This window comes from Mizuhopecten yessoensis, unplaced genomic scaffold (genome assembly GCF_002113885.1).
Source record: "Mizuhopecten yessoensis strain PY_sf001 unplaced genomic scaffold, ASM211388v2 scaffold479, whole genome shotgun sequence".
NCBI lineage: Eukaryota > Metazoa > Mollusca > Bivalvia > Pectinida > Pectinidae > Mizuhopecten > Mizuhopecten yessoensis.
The window spans coordinates 52518-67912 of record NW_018403567.1 but is presented as its reverse complement, the minus strand read 5'-3'; the positions used below and the strand labels follow the sequence as shown (position 1 = coordinate 67912).

Here is a 15395-nt window from a genome sequence, read left to right as displayed (position 1 = left end):
TCTCTGGATCCGCCACCGCTGTTGATGCCGACATGTACAAATGTTTGTAAACTGTAAACTGGTAAAACGAAAGTAGGTCTGCACGATCGCAAACATTTAATGCTGATATTTTCGCATAAATTTCAATTAGTACTTGATGTGATAGCAATTGATTAAATGAATGTTACCTTGTGTTGTATTCTAGCACATCAGTGTCTCAATACATACCGTATTAATCTGTTAATGTTCGATACACGTCAGTTTTTTATTTACCATCCTGATTATGTTGCGAGGCATTTCCGGGTCACGTTCTCGTAACCTTCCGGTTACGTAAAAAAATGCAATTTTTCAATTCACAAAATCTTGATAATTTATTAATTAAAGATAGTTTAAAGAATAAAAGAGTTAACAAAAACAATATTAATACATTGTAAATGTTATTTCTTGAATGTTTGCGAAGCAGACGACGTTTGATCATAATCTGGAAACTAGAAAAAAATAATCCAAAAAAATGTGTTTTAACATTTGAAAGAAAAAAGTTTGAAGGGGAAAAAATAAATTTGTTCTTTTATGAATTAATGAAAATGATACAGAAAAGAAATATAGTGAATAAGTTATAGTGAATTTATCAAGAACATCATCGTTAGAGAGTATGTTCTGGGCACGATCGTTTAGAAGCTTTGCAATACTTTAAACTCTTTCAAACGCGCATCAGCTCGAGATTAGGTCCTGTTTACAAAATGGCGACTGGAAGTAGCAAGGCGGATTAAATTGGAATTTAATTTGCGTATATTTCGGCAAGTAAACATTGTTCACAAAGCCCATGTGGTCTGTTCATCTAATTTAGTCAAGATGTACTCAGACCAGTCGTTGTTTAGTCGCTAGGGTCATTCACAAAATAATTAGTATTATTATATAAACTTATTGTAATTAATACATGTATACATAAAACTAGAACACTTTTATAAGTTTATATTTCTATTTTTATATTTTTTGGATTCACAATCTTGGCTCACATGTACATCCTTTGTCATCATTGATATTGTAGTTAACATAAATATAATCTTTTAATTTTAATGAATTCATTGAATTAAATATCAATCATTAGCAAGTATGTGTATGTCATATACATTTTGTGCAACTTATTCGCAATTCAGACTCCACATGGTGCATTTTCATAGCTCCCTATTTCCTTTATGTATTCTGAGTTAAAACATGGGACATACACTTCTATCCCAACACTTTAAGTCAGGCTTAAAATAAAATAGTTTGGTTTCAGTCCCAGATTTTGAATGCTGTTGCCTTTCGCGGTTAAGTGTTTTCGTGTGTTTGATTCTGTTGGAATATAATAGGCGCTTGGATAACTCGGATATCAAGTTTCTTTTTAAACATGAAAAGCATAAAATCTAAACGCGTTCAAAATTTCACACGGGAATGACATAAAACCTTCATATGTTACGAGTATGAATCAGACACCTTTGAGGTTCCCGAAGGGGTAGACTGTTATATTACTGTAGCGGAACTCGACTGGGTCGATCGTCGACGACCAGATAGCTCAATTGGTAGAGCGTCCGTTTAAAGTTCGGAAGGTCCCGGGTTCGAACCCCGGTTTGGCGTGCATTTTTATACGCCCGTCAAAGACGGAAGTATTATGGTGTGGGGTTGCCCGGCCGTGCGGCGTAAAACTTTTGTTTGTCCGGCAATCTTCTCCTGCATTTTTCGACCGATCTCTTTGAAACTTTGAAAAATGAAGTGTCAATAAAGGGGGTGTACACGATACTCATGAACAATCGTAAATTTTCGAGGAGTTTCGGAAAAGTTTTGAAATATGCTCGCAGCAATAAACTGTTACTCGAGTAAAGTAACTGTTAGGCCTACTGTAGTTTTTAGGACTTAACGTTGTGAATTGATAAATACCACGTATCGGGAAACATAGCAATGCATTTCATCGCATTTACCACTCTGGGGTTAAAATGTCTTTCTTTGGTAAAATCATGCTGGACTAGTTATTCACTGACCTATAGGAATGTGTCAAAAGGACATGGGGAAATTGGCGGAGTTTGCAAGTTTATATACCACAAAGAGTCAAGGTCGCGTGATACTATTAACCGGCAGGAATTTACAAGTGACATCCATACGAATTGAACCGATAATTATATATGTTTGAGTTTGAAAAATATATATTAACGGGCTCAAAATAGCCAAATACATTCCGATGGTTTTATTTCATAGAAGAATTGCTGAAATCACAATTGTTTGTTGTTCTTCATGTCTCGCGAATTTGTCGGACCTGTCTAAGTGACTCCCTTTAAGCTTACACACTCTGCCTACATTATGTATATCGATGACCGATTCAGTCGGATTAGCAGACGATCAGAAAACTACTTGGAAAAGTGTATTTCATAACCAAAAAAAAAGTAAAAGATTTATCCGTATATAAGATTGAATCTTTTCTGAAACTTGTTGTTGTGCAACATCTTAATATTCCAATTACCTGTTCCACCCATGCCAGGTGACTGTGTCAGCGCGCAGATATCCCCGTATTCGAGGTGTCAGTCAACGCTAACATCATATTTGCGACATGTTTTCTTATTAATTCCATGTGTGTGTATTTACACCTGGTCATTGTTTACCATTTTGATTGACAGGTGGAAATATATCAGTTGTAGCTTGGTCAATGATTAATCGGAAAATGATCATACAGAATGATGGGATGACTTTTATGTCATTTTGACATATTTCTAGTTTAACTTAATTCTATTACGTAACAGGATTAACTGGTAAATGTACTTAACGATATGGTTATGTTTTGTAATATCAGTTAGAACCTAAGCTCGGACTGTGCGGGTGTGCTTTTGGATACTCCAGAAATCGCCCACCGACCTAGAGAAAGTGATTGTTATACATTTTATATATGGACAACATACAAAATCTCCAGAATTTATGCTTTCAAATTGTATAACAACACCTTTCAAAGGTGTTATAATATATCTATGATGTTGAGTTGAAGATTCACACGGAGTTATTGTGTTCAGTATCAACGATGTTGTTTAGTGGACGTACACTGTATCGTTGTTGATGTATCAAGCATGATATATGGTCCTCGTTTCCTCTCATTAACACAGGTGTGACTGCTGAATTATGTAATGCAGCATACTACAGCTACAGCTACAGCTACTACAGCTACTACAGGTACACCTACTACATCAATTGTGACACTGGTTGCTGCGGCTATTATTATGACCGGGAATGCTGTACTTCATCGTAAGTACCAGATATCATATCTAATATACACGTAAGTCTCTTATAAAAACCGTGTAAGATCTTATAGAGTCACCTAGTCCGATTATCAACTGAACAATGTGATGATATATTTTTCTCCAAAAACATATATAGATACATGTATTACTAAAGATAGATACTGTATATTACTTTCAATTAATGATATATCTGTTCAAATCATGTTTATACTTTCATAGAGCTGGTACCATTGCCGGAGCGGTCATTGGCTGTATTTTCTTCATCGCCTGTATCGTCGTCTTTATCATCGTCATCAAGTCCTGTAACAAGAAAAGGACTGGTGTTATTGTCGCAGGGCAAACTGGTGGAACTGGTAACGTCACGGTCGGTAAGTGTAATTACATATAGAGGGTTAAATGTGTAGTTATTTATGAGGATATAAACGAAGCTCAGACGATTCAGGTGAATGACTTGTCGAGGCCTTGAACTCAAGATCTTTGACACCGAATCAATAGTTAGTACATAGATATACAATTTATACAATTAGCATATACTAATCAATTGTTTAGGAATTCACAAGAGCAGCCTTAGCAGGCGCTAACTACTAGTTCTATGCCACCTGGCTAATATCTTCCTATGTGTGTATGCCTGCGTGTGTGCTGGAGATGTAGTGTCCTGTGTACAACTTTCATATAAAATTAAAAGATAAATCGGAGAAATGTCAGTGCTTATTTTGAATTCTGTGTCATACTTATTATGCAGTGTTGTTTCCAGCGAAAGGTATCATTCTTGTTTATCATTTCGATTACTTAACCTGTTGGAACAGATAGAGTGAATGACATTTGTTAATTAATTCTCTGCTAATATACCATTGCACATTACAATATCGTAATATACATGTTTAATATTAATCTTAAATATACAATAAACATTCGTGGTTTTTGTGGTTGCAATGGAACCACGCAAACAAATAATACAACGAATTTGACTGACATAGTTCACTACTGTTTGTAAGAGGTATCCATGACTGTTTGTTGCACGAAAGAAACAATCGCTTCAAACCAGTAAAGAAAATACCTGTTTAATTCATTGCAGCGCTGATATCAACATATCCATTTCACAAAGTATATCTGACTACATTTGTTAAACTAATAGGCTTGATATGTAATCTCACTCACAGCTAAACTTTACATTGAAAGTGATGCAATTATTTATAGTGTCATGATCACTCTGCTAATAATGGAATTTATGAGTGTACTATTCTATAACCTAGCTATTTCATAGTTACATGAATATTCTATAGTGCTTTGTTAAATAAATTTAAGGGAATCTTCAATCTTCAATATACAATAAACATGCGCGATTTTACTGCCACGACACGACAATCCCACGACAATAAATAACACAACGAATTCGACTGACATAGTTCACTGCTGTTTGTAAGAGGTATCCATGAAAGTTTGTTGCACGAAACATGCTTCAAACCACTAAAGAACATACCAATAACATTTCAAATTATGTAGGATACTTCTAGATATGGCAGTGAATGATTCTTATACTGATAAATGTACATAGATATACACAAACATTTGTACATGTATACATACTCAGAAAATCGTTTCAGTCTTACTTACTAACCATTCATTATGTTTTTTATAGTTAACAATACCACCCAACAGCAAATGCAACAACAGCCGCAGGGAGCCTTTCCCCAGCCGGCCTATCCTCCTCCTCCACAGTATGGGGGACAACCTCAACCATATGGGGCCTATCCACAGCCACAACCAGCATATGGGGGCCCTCCTCCTCCACCATATGGTGTCCAACCTCAACCACATGGGGGGCAAGCCGGACCGGCTTATCCACCTCCACCAGCAGTAAACAATCCCAATCAACAAGAGAAGTACTAACTCCAAACAAGCAGACTGGACGTTATAACAGCTTACGTTTGGCTAAAAGGCTACACACAGAGGATTGTGGGTATATATTTAGCGAGGTTGAGAAACAGCTGAAACAAATATTAAATAAGTCCGTTTTAGCCCGAGTGTTTTTTTTCCAAAAAAAGTAGATTTATATATTTTACAATTTTATGAATAACAATTATTGATTATATCTATTCTACCAAGTACTTTGAAATTAAAATGTGTTTTCGTATTAACCCTATATCCATGCTCTATACTTATGTATTTAACAGGTTTCGCGTGTTTATCCTTTTTGATGTTGTGAGCTTGTTGCTCTATTTTGCCTGCTACGTTTGAAATTAAGATATATTTGGGAAAGATGATGTGTGCCTTATTATTGTTGATTTATCATTAATTTACTAGAAATTCTATTAACCAAAGATGACGCATCCTTCCTGAGCTTGTCCTATCACTCTGACTAAGTTGAGTGAAGTTTTTGTATTTGTACCTTTTGGGTATAAAAATCCCGCAAGTTGCACTTGCAGTTGCCATTTGGTTTCTCGATTAAGCAAAGAATTAACTGTGCAATCACTCTTAAACTTACCAACAAGTTTTCAGGTACCAATCCGAACAAGTTGAGTGGAACATTCTGATCGCGAACCTGGTTAACTGGGGTTTTTTTGTTAGCACAATCACAATATATCTAATAAATGCGTTTAGCATCACTCGACAAAAGAAACCAACTCCTGCACAATGAAATGTTCCGTCCTTCGAATTGGAAGAGTTCAAATGTGGTTTCAGGGGTGAATGAGTTAGTTCGAAAATATTATATGCATGCTCATATATTATCGTCCAATAGTATGTGGTTCTAACTAATGAAAAGTGTCGTTACATCGCAAACATGGTAGGGATTCAAAACTAGAGTAGTATTTATCAATACAGTGTGTTAAGTGTGTGGTTGTAACCAATGAAAAGTGTCGTAACATCCCACACACTGGATATATTCAATTATTCTAAAGTGATATTTATAATACAGATTGTTTAACATTATATTTGAATTTGATACTAGGTGTCAATGACCAACTGCTTTGAGCCTGTACTAATAAATGAAACACATGTCAAAAACATCATAGGAAAATGAAAAGTTACCTGTCCACTTAAAGACAAATGTAGGAAACTGTTAATTTACGTATTAATGTTAATATATATCTAATATGAATGAATTTAAATAATCATTAATTTTACACTTTCTGAACATGTCGATTTCAAGGGAAATACAGCCTTGTGGTAAATGAAAATTATATCTGTAAAATTGTGAAGGTTAAATTTGTAATTGTCAAGATAGATATTTTATGTTCATTGTTGGATAGATTTAGCTGATATATATATTTTTAATTTTTGCTTTTTTTCATGCGTCAACAATTCAATTTATATTTCACATTTTGGTTTGAAATAATAAACAATATTTTTTGGGTATGCATGTGTTTGTTGATGATATAAACCTTAACTGGTTCAACAATAACACTCAATATACAATAATCCTTCAAACTACAGTTCAATCACTGTTCTTACCCTCCCAGATACTTTTTTAGCCACTTTTATCATTTCAACATTGCATACACCTATAACTTTATTGAAAGCATTGCAGCTCTTCTGTGGTAGTTGAACTATGATCAAAGGACCTCGGCATCTTTATTTGCGACTAAATCGTCCAACAGTTAAACATAAAGCGTTTTCCTCAATAAATAAAAGATTTCATGACGTAAAGTCTAGAAATCTTACCATAATCTTTATACCGTAAAAACCCATGTAATTTGCGCACCTATGTAATTTGCGCATGTACTTTTTGAGGCTGAAAATCCCAATAAGAGCTTCTACTCAAATATTTGAGCACCAAAATATTTTGGAAAAAACCCGATGTTTAAGTTCCGAAAATCGTTCTCTGAAAATTAAAGACAAACCGATTGGGATTCTTAAGATTTTTGTAACTTGTTTATTATAAGTAAATTCATAAGTGTTGTTTACAGGTACAATGATGTTAAAACTAAGACGAAACTGCGTAAAATGTGTATTCTGTTATTTGTTTCCTTTGAAATATCTGATCACACATGACACACACGTGTGCGCATATCGGCATGCATCGATTCATTTTAGCAATATTTTACATAAAACATTTACTTGCTTACAAAAACATATCAATTAATAAGTAATTCGATGTTTAGTAACCGCTGGTGCATATCTCCTGGTGAAAGACATAATTAGATACCTTTTATTGATCATAATTACGATCAGTGAGAAGGGCTCATCACGGCGGCTTGGGTATCGTCACTTCAAACCAGGTCATGTCACAGTTCAGTTTGGCGATATGTTTTGGCCACACAATTTTTACCTACTGTAAAATTATACAGAAGAATATTGTTGCCCCATTTTCTTTTTAAAACACCTTTAATATTGCCGTTCGTTTAAAACTCCTAATAAAGACACCAAAGTTCTAAAAACATTGTACACGTTCGTGTGAATGCCTCATTGAGAAAGTTTGTTTTGAATTCGTTCCGGTTCAAAGATCTTTTAAAGATTTCGTCGGTCGTATAAGGTAAGCCTCCATTTATTAACGTATTTGGTGATTCAAGTTCACCAATAAGCAATGCACACGTGCTCATTGTCCTATAGTATAGGTATACACCAGTTTACAAGGAAGTTTTTGGACGGAACCGAGTACAAACAAGGACATATCATAAACACTATAAATAGCATGCACCTTTTGTTACAAACAATGTTTGTTAGGAAGAGCACAAAGTGGCGTGTTTCGATCGTCGCTTATTACTCCTAGTTACCGAGTAAACAAATTGTGAAATTACGACCTGTTGTGGAGACATCCAATTTGCGTTACCTCACTGTCATATCATAGACACAGACAACTCATTTTTTCCATATCATTGTTGTGACACGGGCTTGGAGGGGTTAAAGGGGAAGCAGAAACTATAAATATAACGATGATACCGGGTGACAGAACATCGATAAGGTAAACTTGGGAATGCTGTCTCATTCATATTATTTTTTAACTATAAATATACTAAACTGGTGATGAAACATTCTCTATTAAAATTATATTAAAAGATTTCACTAGTTAAGTATTGACAGGTTCGTAACAGTGATTTGTTAATTCATGAACACATTCAAACATGAACCTGCACTAGGAAACACATACGGGACTGTACCTATGAAAATTAGTAACTTATACAGTATGCCTAAAATACATTCATTACACCATAAAGCTGTTTCGTCCTTCTACGACCCATCGGTGATGACGTTTACTTTCGCTCTCTGAACACATGGAATTTGCCTTATTTGATTGGTCTCAGGTAAAAACAAACAAGTGACCAATCGCTTGTATGACTTCTTGTCCTTTGAAGATTACAGAGGAGCGACACCCGACTTCAAAGCCTTGATGGACTTATGAATAGTATGTTAATTTCTGCGAACATCCTATCGAGTTTGTCATGTATACATTTTTATCACATAATGTACTGTGTTATCCAGTGAATATACCCATGTCATATTTCTTTGCGTATTAACACATGTAATATGACCTATCAGCCCTGTGATTGGTTGTAAGTTTTTATTGTTTCAATTGTGACATCACGCCAAGGACAAGGACATGACGTCACAGACTTACGCACTGGGAGTCAAAACGGTGGCTTTTTACATTTCAAGGTTGCATGAAAATTGTCGTTTTACACGAATAAATGCCACAAATCTTGATAATGTGATGAAAAGGATCTTATACTTGATTTCTTTCATATGAAATTTATGAAACTCGTCATAAATTTTCATTTTAGCTTGCCAGAGGCTCGTTAAATTGAAAAATTCTTAGACTTGTTTCATAAATCTCATATGAAATAGAAACACATGCAAGATCCTATATATATTTGTAACTAAATGATTATCATTTCTTCGTCATAAATTTTGATTTCTCGTCTTCCTCTTAAATATTGTACAATCCACATATTTTCCAACGCTTTAATATCCCCGTCTCACTGCAATCTTGTTTTTGGTATTTACCGTAACTTGCCCTTTATTTCCTTTTAATAAGATTTAAGCACAGAATGGTCAGGAAACTTCCGTTGACCAGAAAGCTCAGTAGGTAGGAGCGAAGTCCAAGGTTCGAATCCGGTCTAGTTCAGCTATTTGTTTGCTTTCGTAATACTGTTGTTAATTATATCAATGTACGACAAGGTATGGTTTTCTTTAAGAGATGATTTTTTTCAAAGCTAGAGTCCTGTCAGAAGGAACAGTTTCTAAAGCAGTTTTAGGAGATGGTACAAGGATCCTTAAGTTTGAAATGAACGAAATACAATAAACAAAAACGTTCTGAGTGTAAAAAATGTGCAGTACTAGACCGCGATTCGAGCCCTGGACTTCGGATTGTTAAAAGTTCGGTCTAACCGATCGAGTTACAAATGTTCCTAGTCTACAAAAGCTCCCTGGTCGAACGATACTACAGTTATATTCAAACGGGATTTGAGGGGAGGTAACTATATATAGTAAATGGGACTCTGTTCCGTTTACTTTAAATATGTTTATTAAGCAATGAACACGGTCTGAAAAGACACACAAAGTAGTGGTAAATTGCACAATGATAATTAGCATGAATTACGTATAGAAACTAATCATAACATACAATCCTCTATCTCCCCCAAGTCTTTGGTACACGTAAGTAATAGGGTCACTCGTATTAGTCCTAGGAACAAAGACTGATGTGAAATATGAGAATTATTAAGAAATGTCCGACTAATTGTCCTAAAATAAACAAAATGAAGCACTGAGTCTCCGTGAAAAGTTGCACAACAGATATAACACTTAGGAAATGTTCCAAGTAGAAACAAGTCAATTGTTATTTGGACATTTTATAATCTGAATGCCAAGCTGGTTTCTTTGTGGCACGACCAGAAGTCCGGATCGGTGCAGGGGACGGAACTACTGCTTGTGGCGTATGTGTCGAGATAGGTGGCATCGTTGCCGGGGGTGTGGTGATTTTGCTCACTGGGGTTGCAGGAGAATCAAACGCTAGATGACGTCGACTGAAGATGTCTCGAATACCAAATGGTGGTGAAGGGTGATCAACATCAGATGATGAACGAGGCGAACGTTGTATGGTTCTAGTAGTCAACGGAGTGGATGGTGGAGGACTCGTATCCTTACGGGGAGGGTTGCTCTCTTCACCGACGACGGTGTCTGGGGCGTTAGAAGTAGGAGACGTCGTACGATGGGAGAGTCCAATTTGATTGTCAATTGTGTAGCGCGCTGGTGGTGTAACGACTGGGATATACTTCCTTAGGAATTTCCTGTTGCGTAAGGTAACACGGCCAGATCCGTCAACCCGAACTACATATTGATCAAACTGGCGAACTTCGGTAATGATTCCAGTCTTGTCCCATTTAAGGGGGTGAGGACCAACTTGATTTTGGATGCGTACATGATCTCCAACTGCAAGAGGTGAGAGGCGTTTGGTGTGTTCAGACCAACGTTCACTTTCTCGCATGTGACGATTCCGTAAAGCCTCCTCGCGAGCTGCTAAAGTCTCCAGCCAAGTGTTGTGTGGAATGTACCGACCGGGTGGTATAGGAATAAAGTCTCGTATAGGACGACCGAACACGCACATAGCAGGGGATAGTTTTGTGTCTCTGTCAGGTGTGTTACGATACTGGAGAATAGCGCGTTGGAATGCGCCGGTGATTAAGTCGCCATTGGGACTGGTGTTGCCAGTGATCAGACGCTTCACTGTTTTGACTCCCACTTCAGCACGGCAGTTACTATGGGGAAAAGCTACAGATGACAGTCTATGGTGAACGCCCCAGTTCCTGAGAAAACGACGTGTGAACTCGGGTCCACCATCTGATGCTAGTTCATCAGGGATACCAAAAGTAACAAATGTCCTTCGGAGACAGTAACATCGACATGTATGCTAGCTGAAGGGACTTGAGCTCCGACGGTTGGAAAAGAATCGTGGATAATACCTAATGCAGCGCAGGCTTCAGAACTGAGGAAGAGCTTGTCTGTTGAGCTTGTGACATATGTCATCTGTCATGGCTCCTTGGTGTTTCCTGCCTTGTCTTTACCAATCAAGCGAAGGATGGTCGCACCAAGAATTTTGATACCACCGTATGTAGCCGTGTGCATCTGCATCGTTACAGGTATGATAGGGCAGGCTACAGCTGGCATTGTGGTGATGTGGCAATGATGGGGTTCAGTATTCCGACCGTGTTCATAAATGGGACTCTGTTCCGTTTACTTTAAATATGTTTATTCAGCAATGAACACAGTCTAAAAAGACACACAAAGTAGTGGTAAATTGCACAATGATAATTAGCATGAATTACGTATAGAAACTAAGCATAACATACAATCCTCTATATAGGAAAACACATCAGAGATCGGATCCATCACATTGGATAATTATCGTTTATATGTGTACTTCTCTGGACGATTGTTGCACATTGCACACCTCAAGTCAAAAGGACAGACTATGATGAAATTTTATAGAAATTTGGATTCTGTAGCACTTTATCCTTTTTTTTTAGTAAATAGATTTTTTTTTGAAAATTTATAATCAGGTTTGTGTATTCCTTTCACTAGACACCATTCCTTCGATTTAACTCTACAGTGTCACAAGTTTAATAATGAGACGTAACGATTGGACCAGAGAATATTGCCAAGGACAAGAGACTGTTTCGGTCATACCGTCTAACACTGCTCGTATACACAGCTCTATATCATATACTAATTCAATGCTTCTAATTTCCTTAACACACTTACTGCTATACTTCTCTGTCTGTTGATCAGATTTAAAAATACCCATTTTCTGTATCGTTCTTATTTTCAAAAGTAAAATTAAACGGGAAATTTCTTTAATGGAAATTAGTGCCTTTTATATCAATCTTCGTCAGTTAATCGCTTGCTCTACCTGTTCATAAACAAAACTGTACTTAAAGCATTTTATTTACATCGACAATATAACATAAACACGGATGTGGATTATAGCATAAGTTTGCCTGCTCATCACAATATATCCCAAGCACAAATTACTTCAGTAATTTCCCTGACGACCATAACAAACAGAGATACTTACTGTTTCTTTTGGCATTTAGTACCACTGATAAGTTTGAAATGGACAAAATGACCGTAGGACACTGTGAAAGTGTTTGTTGGCTCTCTGTCCTGACTTAAACTTTTAAATTGCTGTATCTTTGCCTTGCATTTCTTGTGACTATTACACAGCATGACGTTCAACAAAGGGAAACTGTATCAAACTTTGTGATCCTAACAACCTTACGTCTTGTAATCGTTGTTCCATATTCGCCGGAAATCATTTTTATTTATTTTATAATCGATCCAATAGCGCCAGTGTTTCTATGCATTAATAGAGTTAACATACTGAGACACTCTTTGAATTTGTGCTCTTTGGTAGCAGTTTGGAATCCCAGTTGAAATCCTCTATTTACAGTGACAGAGATGTCATACATCGCTACTAAAGTGAATAACATCACCACAAAGGGTTTGCGATGGATAGAAACGCTCAACAGCTTTGTATCAATGCTGACCATTCGAAATTAACTTGACACTATGGTAAGGTTGGTCAAAGAAGATAAGCGAAGGGGAATGTATAAAAGCGATCGTCAGTCCGAGATCATATTTGAGAACATTTCTTGATGGAAATCCCGTGTTTTGATCTTAATCGAATCTAGTTTGGACATTTAGATGAAGTGTTATTAGTAAAAGTTACTTGAAACATGATAGGCCAGTATGGAGAATTAAGATCCGACAAAACAGAAAATGTTTCTTAGAAATAGGCCTTCAACTTATTTCAAAATGGCTAGTGGGTCAGGATAAGCTATTGTATGAAATTTAACAGCTTTTCATTGGTCACTCGTGTTACAATGGAAACTTTTCATTTTCATTTCTAGTATACAACTAGATCATTTGATACAATATATATTTGACTGACTGATATCGTGAGCTTTGAAATGACAAGGTGCAGTTATTTGTCCTCATATATTTGATATATAGAAATCAAATACAGGAGAAAAGTCCAGGGTCTTTTGTTCTCCATACGAAAGGAATATGTTACAAGAATTATTTCCCTTTGATCATCAGTAGGTAGAGATTTATTCCATATAGGGGTTACTTCGCATGCCCATATCATCAGCAAGACTTGAAATGTTGGACACCTAAACAATGAGATGTATTACAATGTATAGCAGTCACTGACTACAAGACAAGGTTACCATTTATTGTTAGGGTTTTTTAATACCTTTGCTTACCATTAATTAACTAATTAATTATTAGCGCACTTATTGCATGGAACTGATAATCCCATCAGAATGTATAAAAGTAATTAATTATGCGTACCAATGCAAGGACGAGCAAAAACTGAAACGTGTCGTTTTGGGGCTATTCTGGGTTATGTTAATTTCTTTGTTGCAACTGTTTGTTATTTTGGGGGGTCATCCAATTACTAGGTCCTATTTCTCCAAACAACTTAATAGAAGGACACTCATTTGAGGTGATTTAGATCCTAGCTAGTACAAAAAAGATAGGTAGATCGGTACATAGGAGGCTAGTTAGATATATGTAGTGTTATATAGCCCCTTGACGCCTTATCTTGGTTTGTTTGAGTTTTACGTCCTATTAACAGCTATGGTCATTAAAGGACGTGCCAGGTTTTGGTGGTGGAGGAAAGCCGGAGTTCCCGGAGAAAAACCGCCGTAGGACCATCCATCGTTGCGAATCAGAATTATTCAATATAGGCCTGTTAATGAGGCATACCTTTAATTGTAATGGTCCCTTAATCTTATGGCAACTTCACCCTGGTTGTTTAATGAACCATACCTATGAATGGTAGGGTAATTAACTCAGTTTGTCTCAGGGTGGTGGAACCGTCGATTATTTGTTGTAAACTTATTCACCTCTGAATTTGTTTTACATGTATGATCTTTTCGACCTTTGAATTGAATTCGACATTCCTACTTAAATCAGTATTTCTTGTTTTTTTTATTTCATTTAACATTTCTCTCCACAAGCACTACTGGACACTGATAGTTCTGAACGATTCTGGCGCGATACATTAGTATGTACAACTACAAAGAATAAAAAGAATTAAAAAAGATAATGCTTGTTTCGTGTGTATTACTTTAAAACACGAACCCTTTGAGGTTTTGGTTAAGGTTGAATAGACATATACATGATAATACAGATGTTCTTTGTGATTGTACTTATGTATGGGTTCTATTGAATTGTAATCCATTTTAATTGTAGGACATACTACTGGGTGTAATGTCGTGTTCTTACTTAACTATTGAACCATTCTCGTCATTCCAGTTCATTCCGGACGACAAAATGGCTAAGCTTTTAGGAATCTGTGTCCTTCTTTCCTTCCTCACAGGTATGTGGTCTTTTTATCATTTATGTCTATTTCATTGAATACATAAGAGCTTTCTTAGATTGAAAATCCTTCAATTAAGACCTTCCATGAAATAACATTACTGAAGATAAAGAAATTTTCTTGAGGATGTTTGTGTACTTCATACCAGAATATTTTTTTTCAGTTTGCTAGTTTTCACCTTTTCTGCATCTGCAAAAAGAACGAATTCGTCATAACAATATTTAAATTGGCGAAAGTTTCCCGGTATACCGTAGTACGTTCTAATGTAATAAACTTAAGGAACGAATCTAAGACCAGTATCAAATTGTAAGTAAGTGTTGACTGTAGACTGTAGACTGTACTATTTTGTGTAAATTGCATATAGTATATCAACTAACATCCAATCATTTAGTGATATGAAATACAAAATTACATACACGTATAAAATACCGGTAAATGTATAAAGATATAGTGATGATTTTACAGTACAATACAATTCAATTTAAGTATATATTTCAGTGTCACCTGTCGTCAATATCAAATTATACAATATTACTTGCATAATGTAAAGGGCCTGTTTCCAGTAATGTTAATTCTCCATAGGAGCCTGCCCCCGTATAATTTCTTATCTAGCTCAACTACTGTTTTTTTCTTTTCCGAAGAATAATTTTACACCTTTCCGACACCCAGATTTCATAATTTCAGTGAAAATGTATTTTTATAAAGTTGTCAATTTCAGCATCAAAGACATAAGTTCGTAAATAAAAGAAGGTTATCTCGAAATTGTAATTCGCAACATAGTATAAATTTCTTTTGATAAATATTTCCAAAACATCGTGTTTATTCATAAAACA

General features: G+C 35.9%; 2 protein-coding genes and 1 non-coding gene across 3 annotated transcripts in view; all 3 read left to right on the top strand.

Moving 5' to 3' along the window:
- The window catches only part of LOC110449745 (TM2 domain-containing protein DDB_G0277895-like), an 18349-nt gene extending 11158 nt beyond the window's left edge, over window positions 1–7191 (top strand). The window contains exons 2-4 of the mRNA XM_021496804.1: window positions 3105–3243; window positions 3459–3607; window positions 4879–7191. Of these exons, the coding sequence (XP_021352479.1) occupies window positions 3105–3243; window positions 3459–3607; window positions 4879–5129 (539 nt within the window). The 3' untranslated portion in view covers window positions 5130–7191. The remainder of the gene's footprint in view (window positions 1–3104; window positions 3244–3458; window positions 3608–4878) is intronic.
- On the top strand, window positions 1524–1595 carry Trnaf-aaa. Its single transcript has one exon. It is a non-coding gene; the product is annotated as a tRNA-Phe (tRNA).
- A 7225-nt stretch (window positions 7192–14416) lies between the features above and the next one.
- Window positions 14417–15395, top strand: part of LOC110449734 — a 10084-nt gene continuing 9105 nt past the window's right edge. Inside the window, exon 1 of the mRNA XM_021496794.1 lies at window positions 14417–14562. Coding sequence (XP_021352469.1) covers window positions 14454–14562 — 109 coding nt within the window. The 5' untranslated portion in view covers window positions 14417–14453. The remainder of the gene's footprint in view (window positions 14563–15395) is intronic.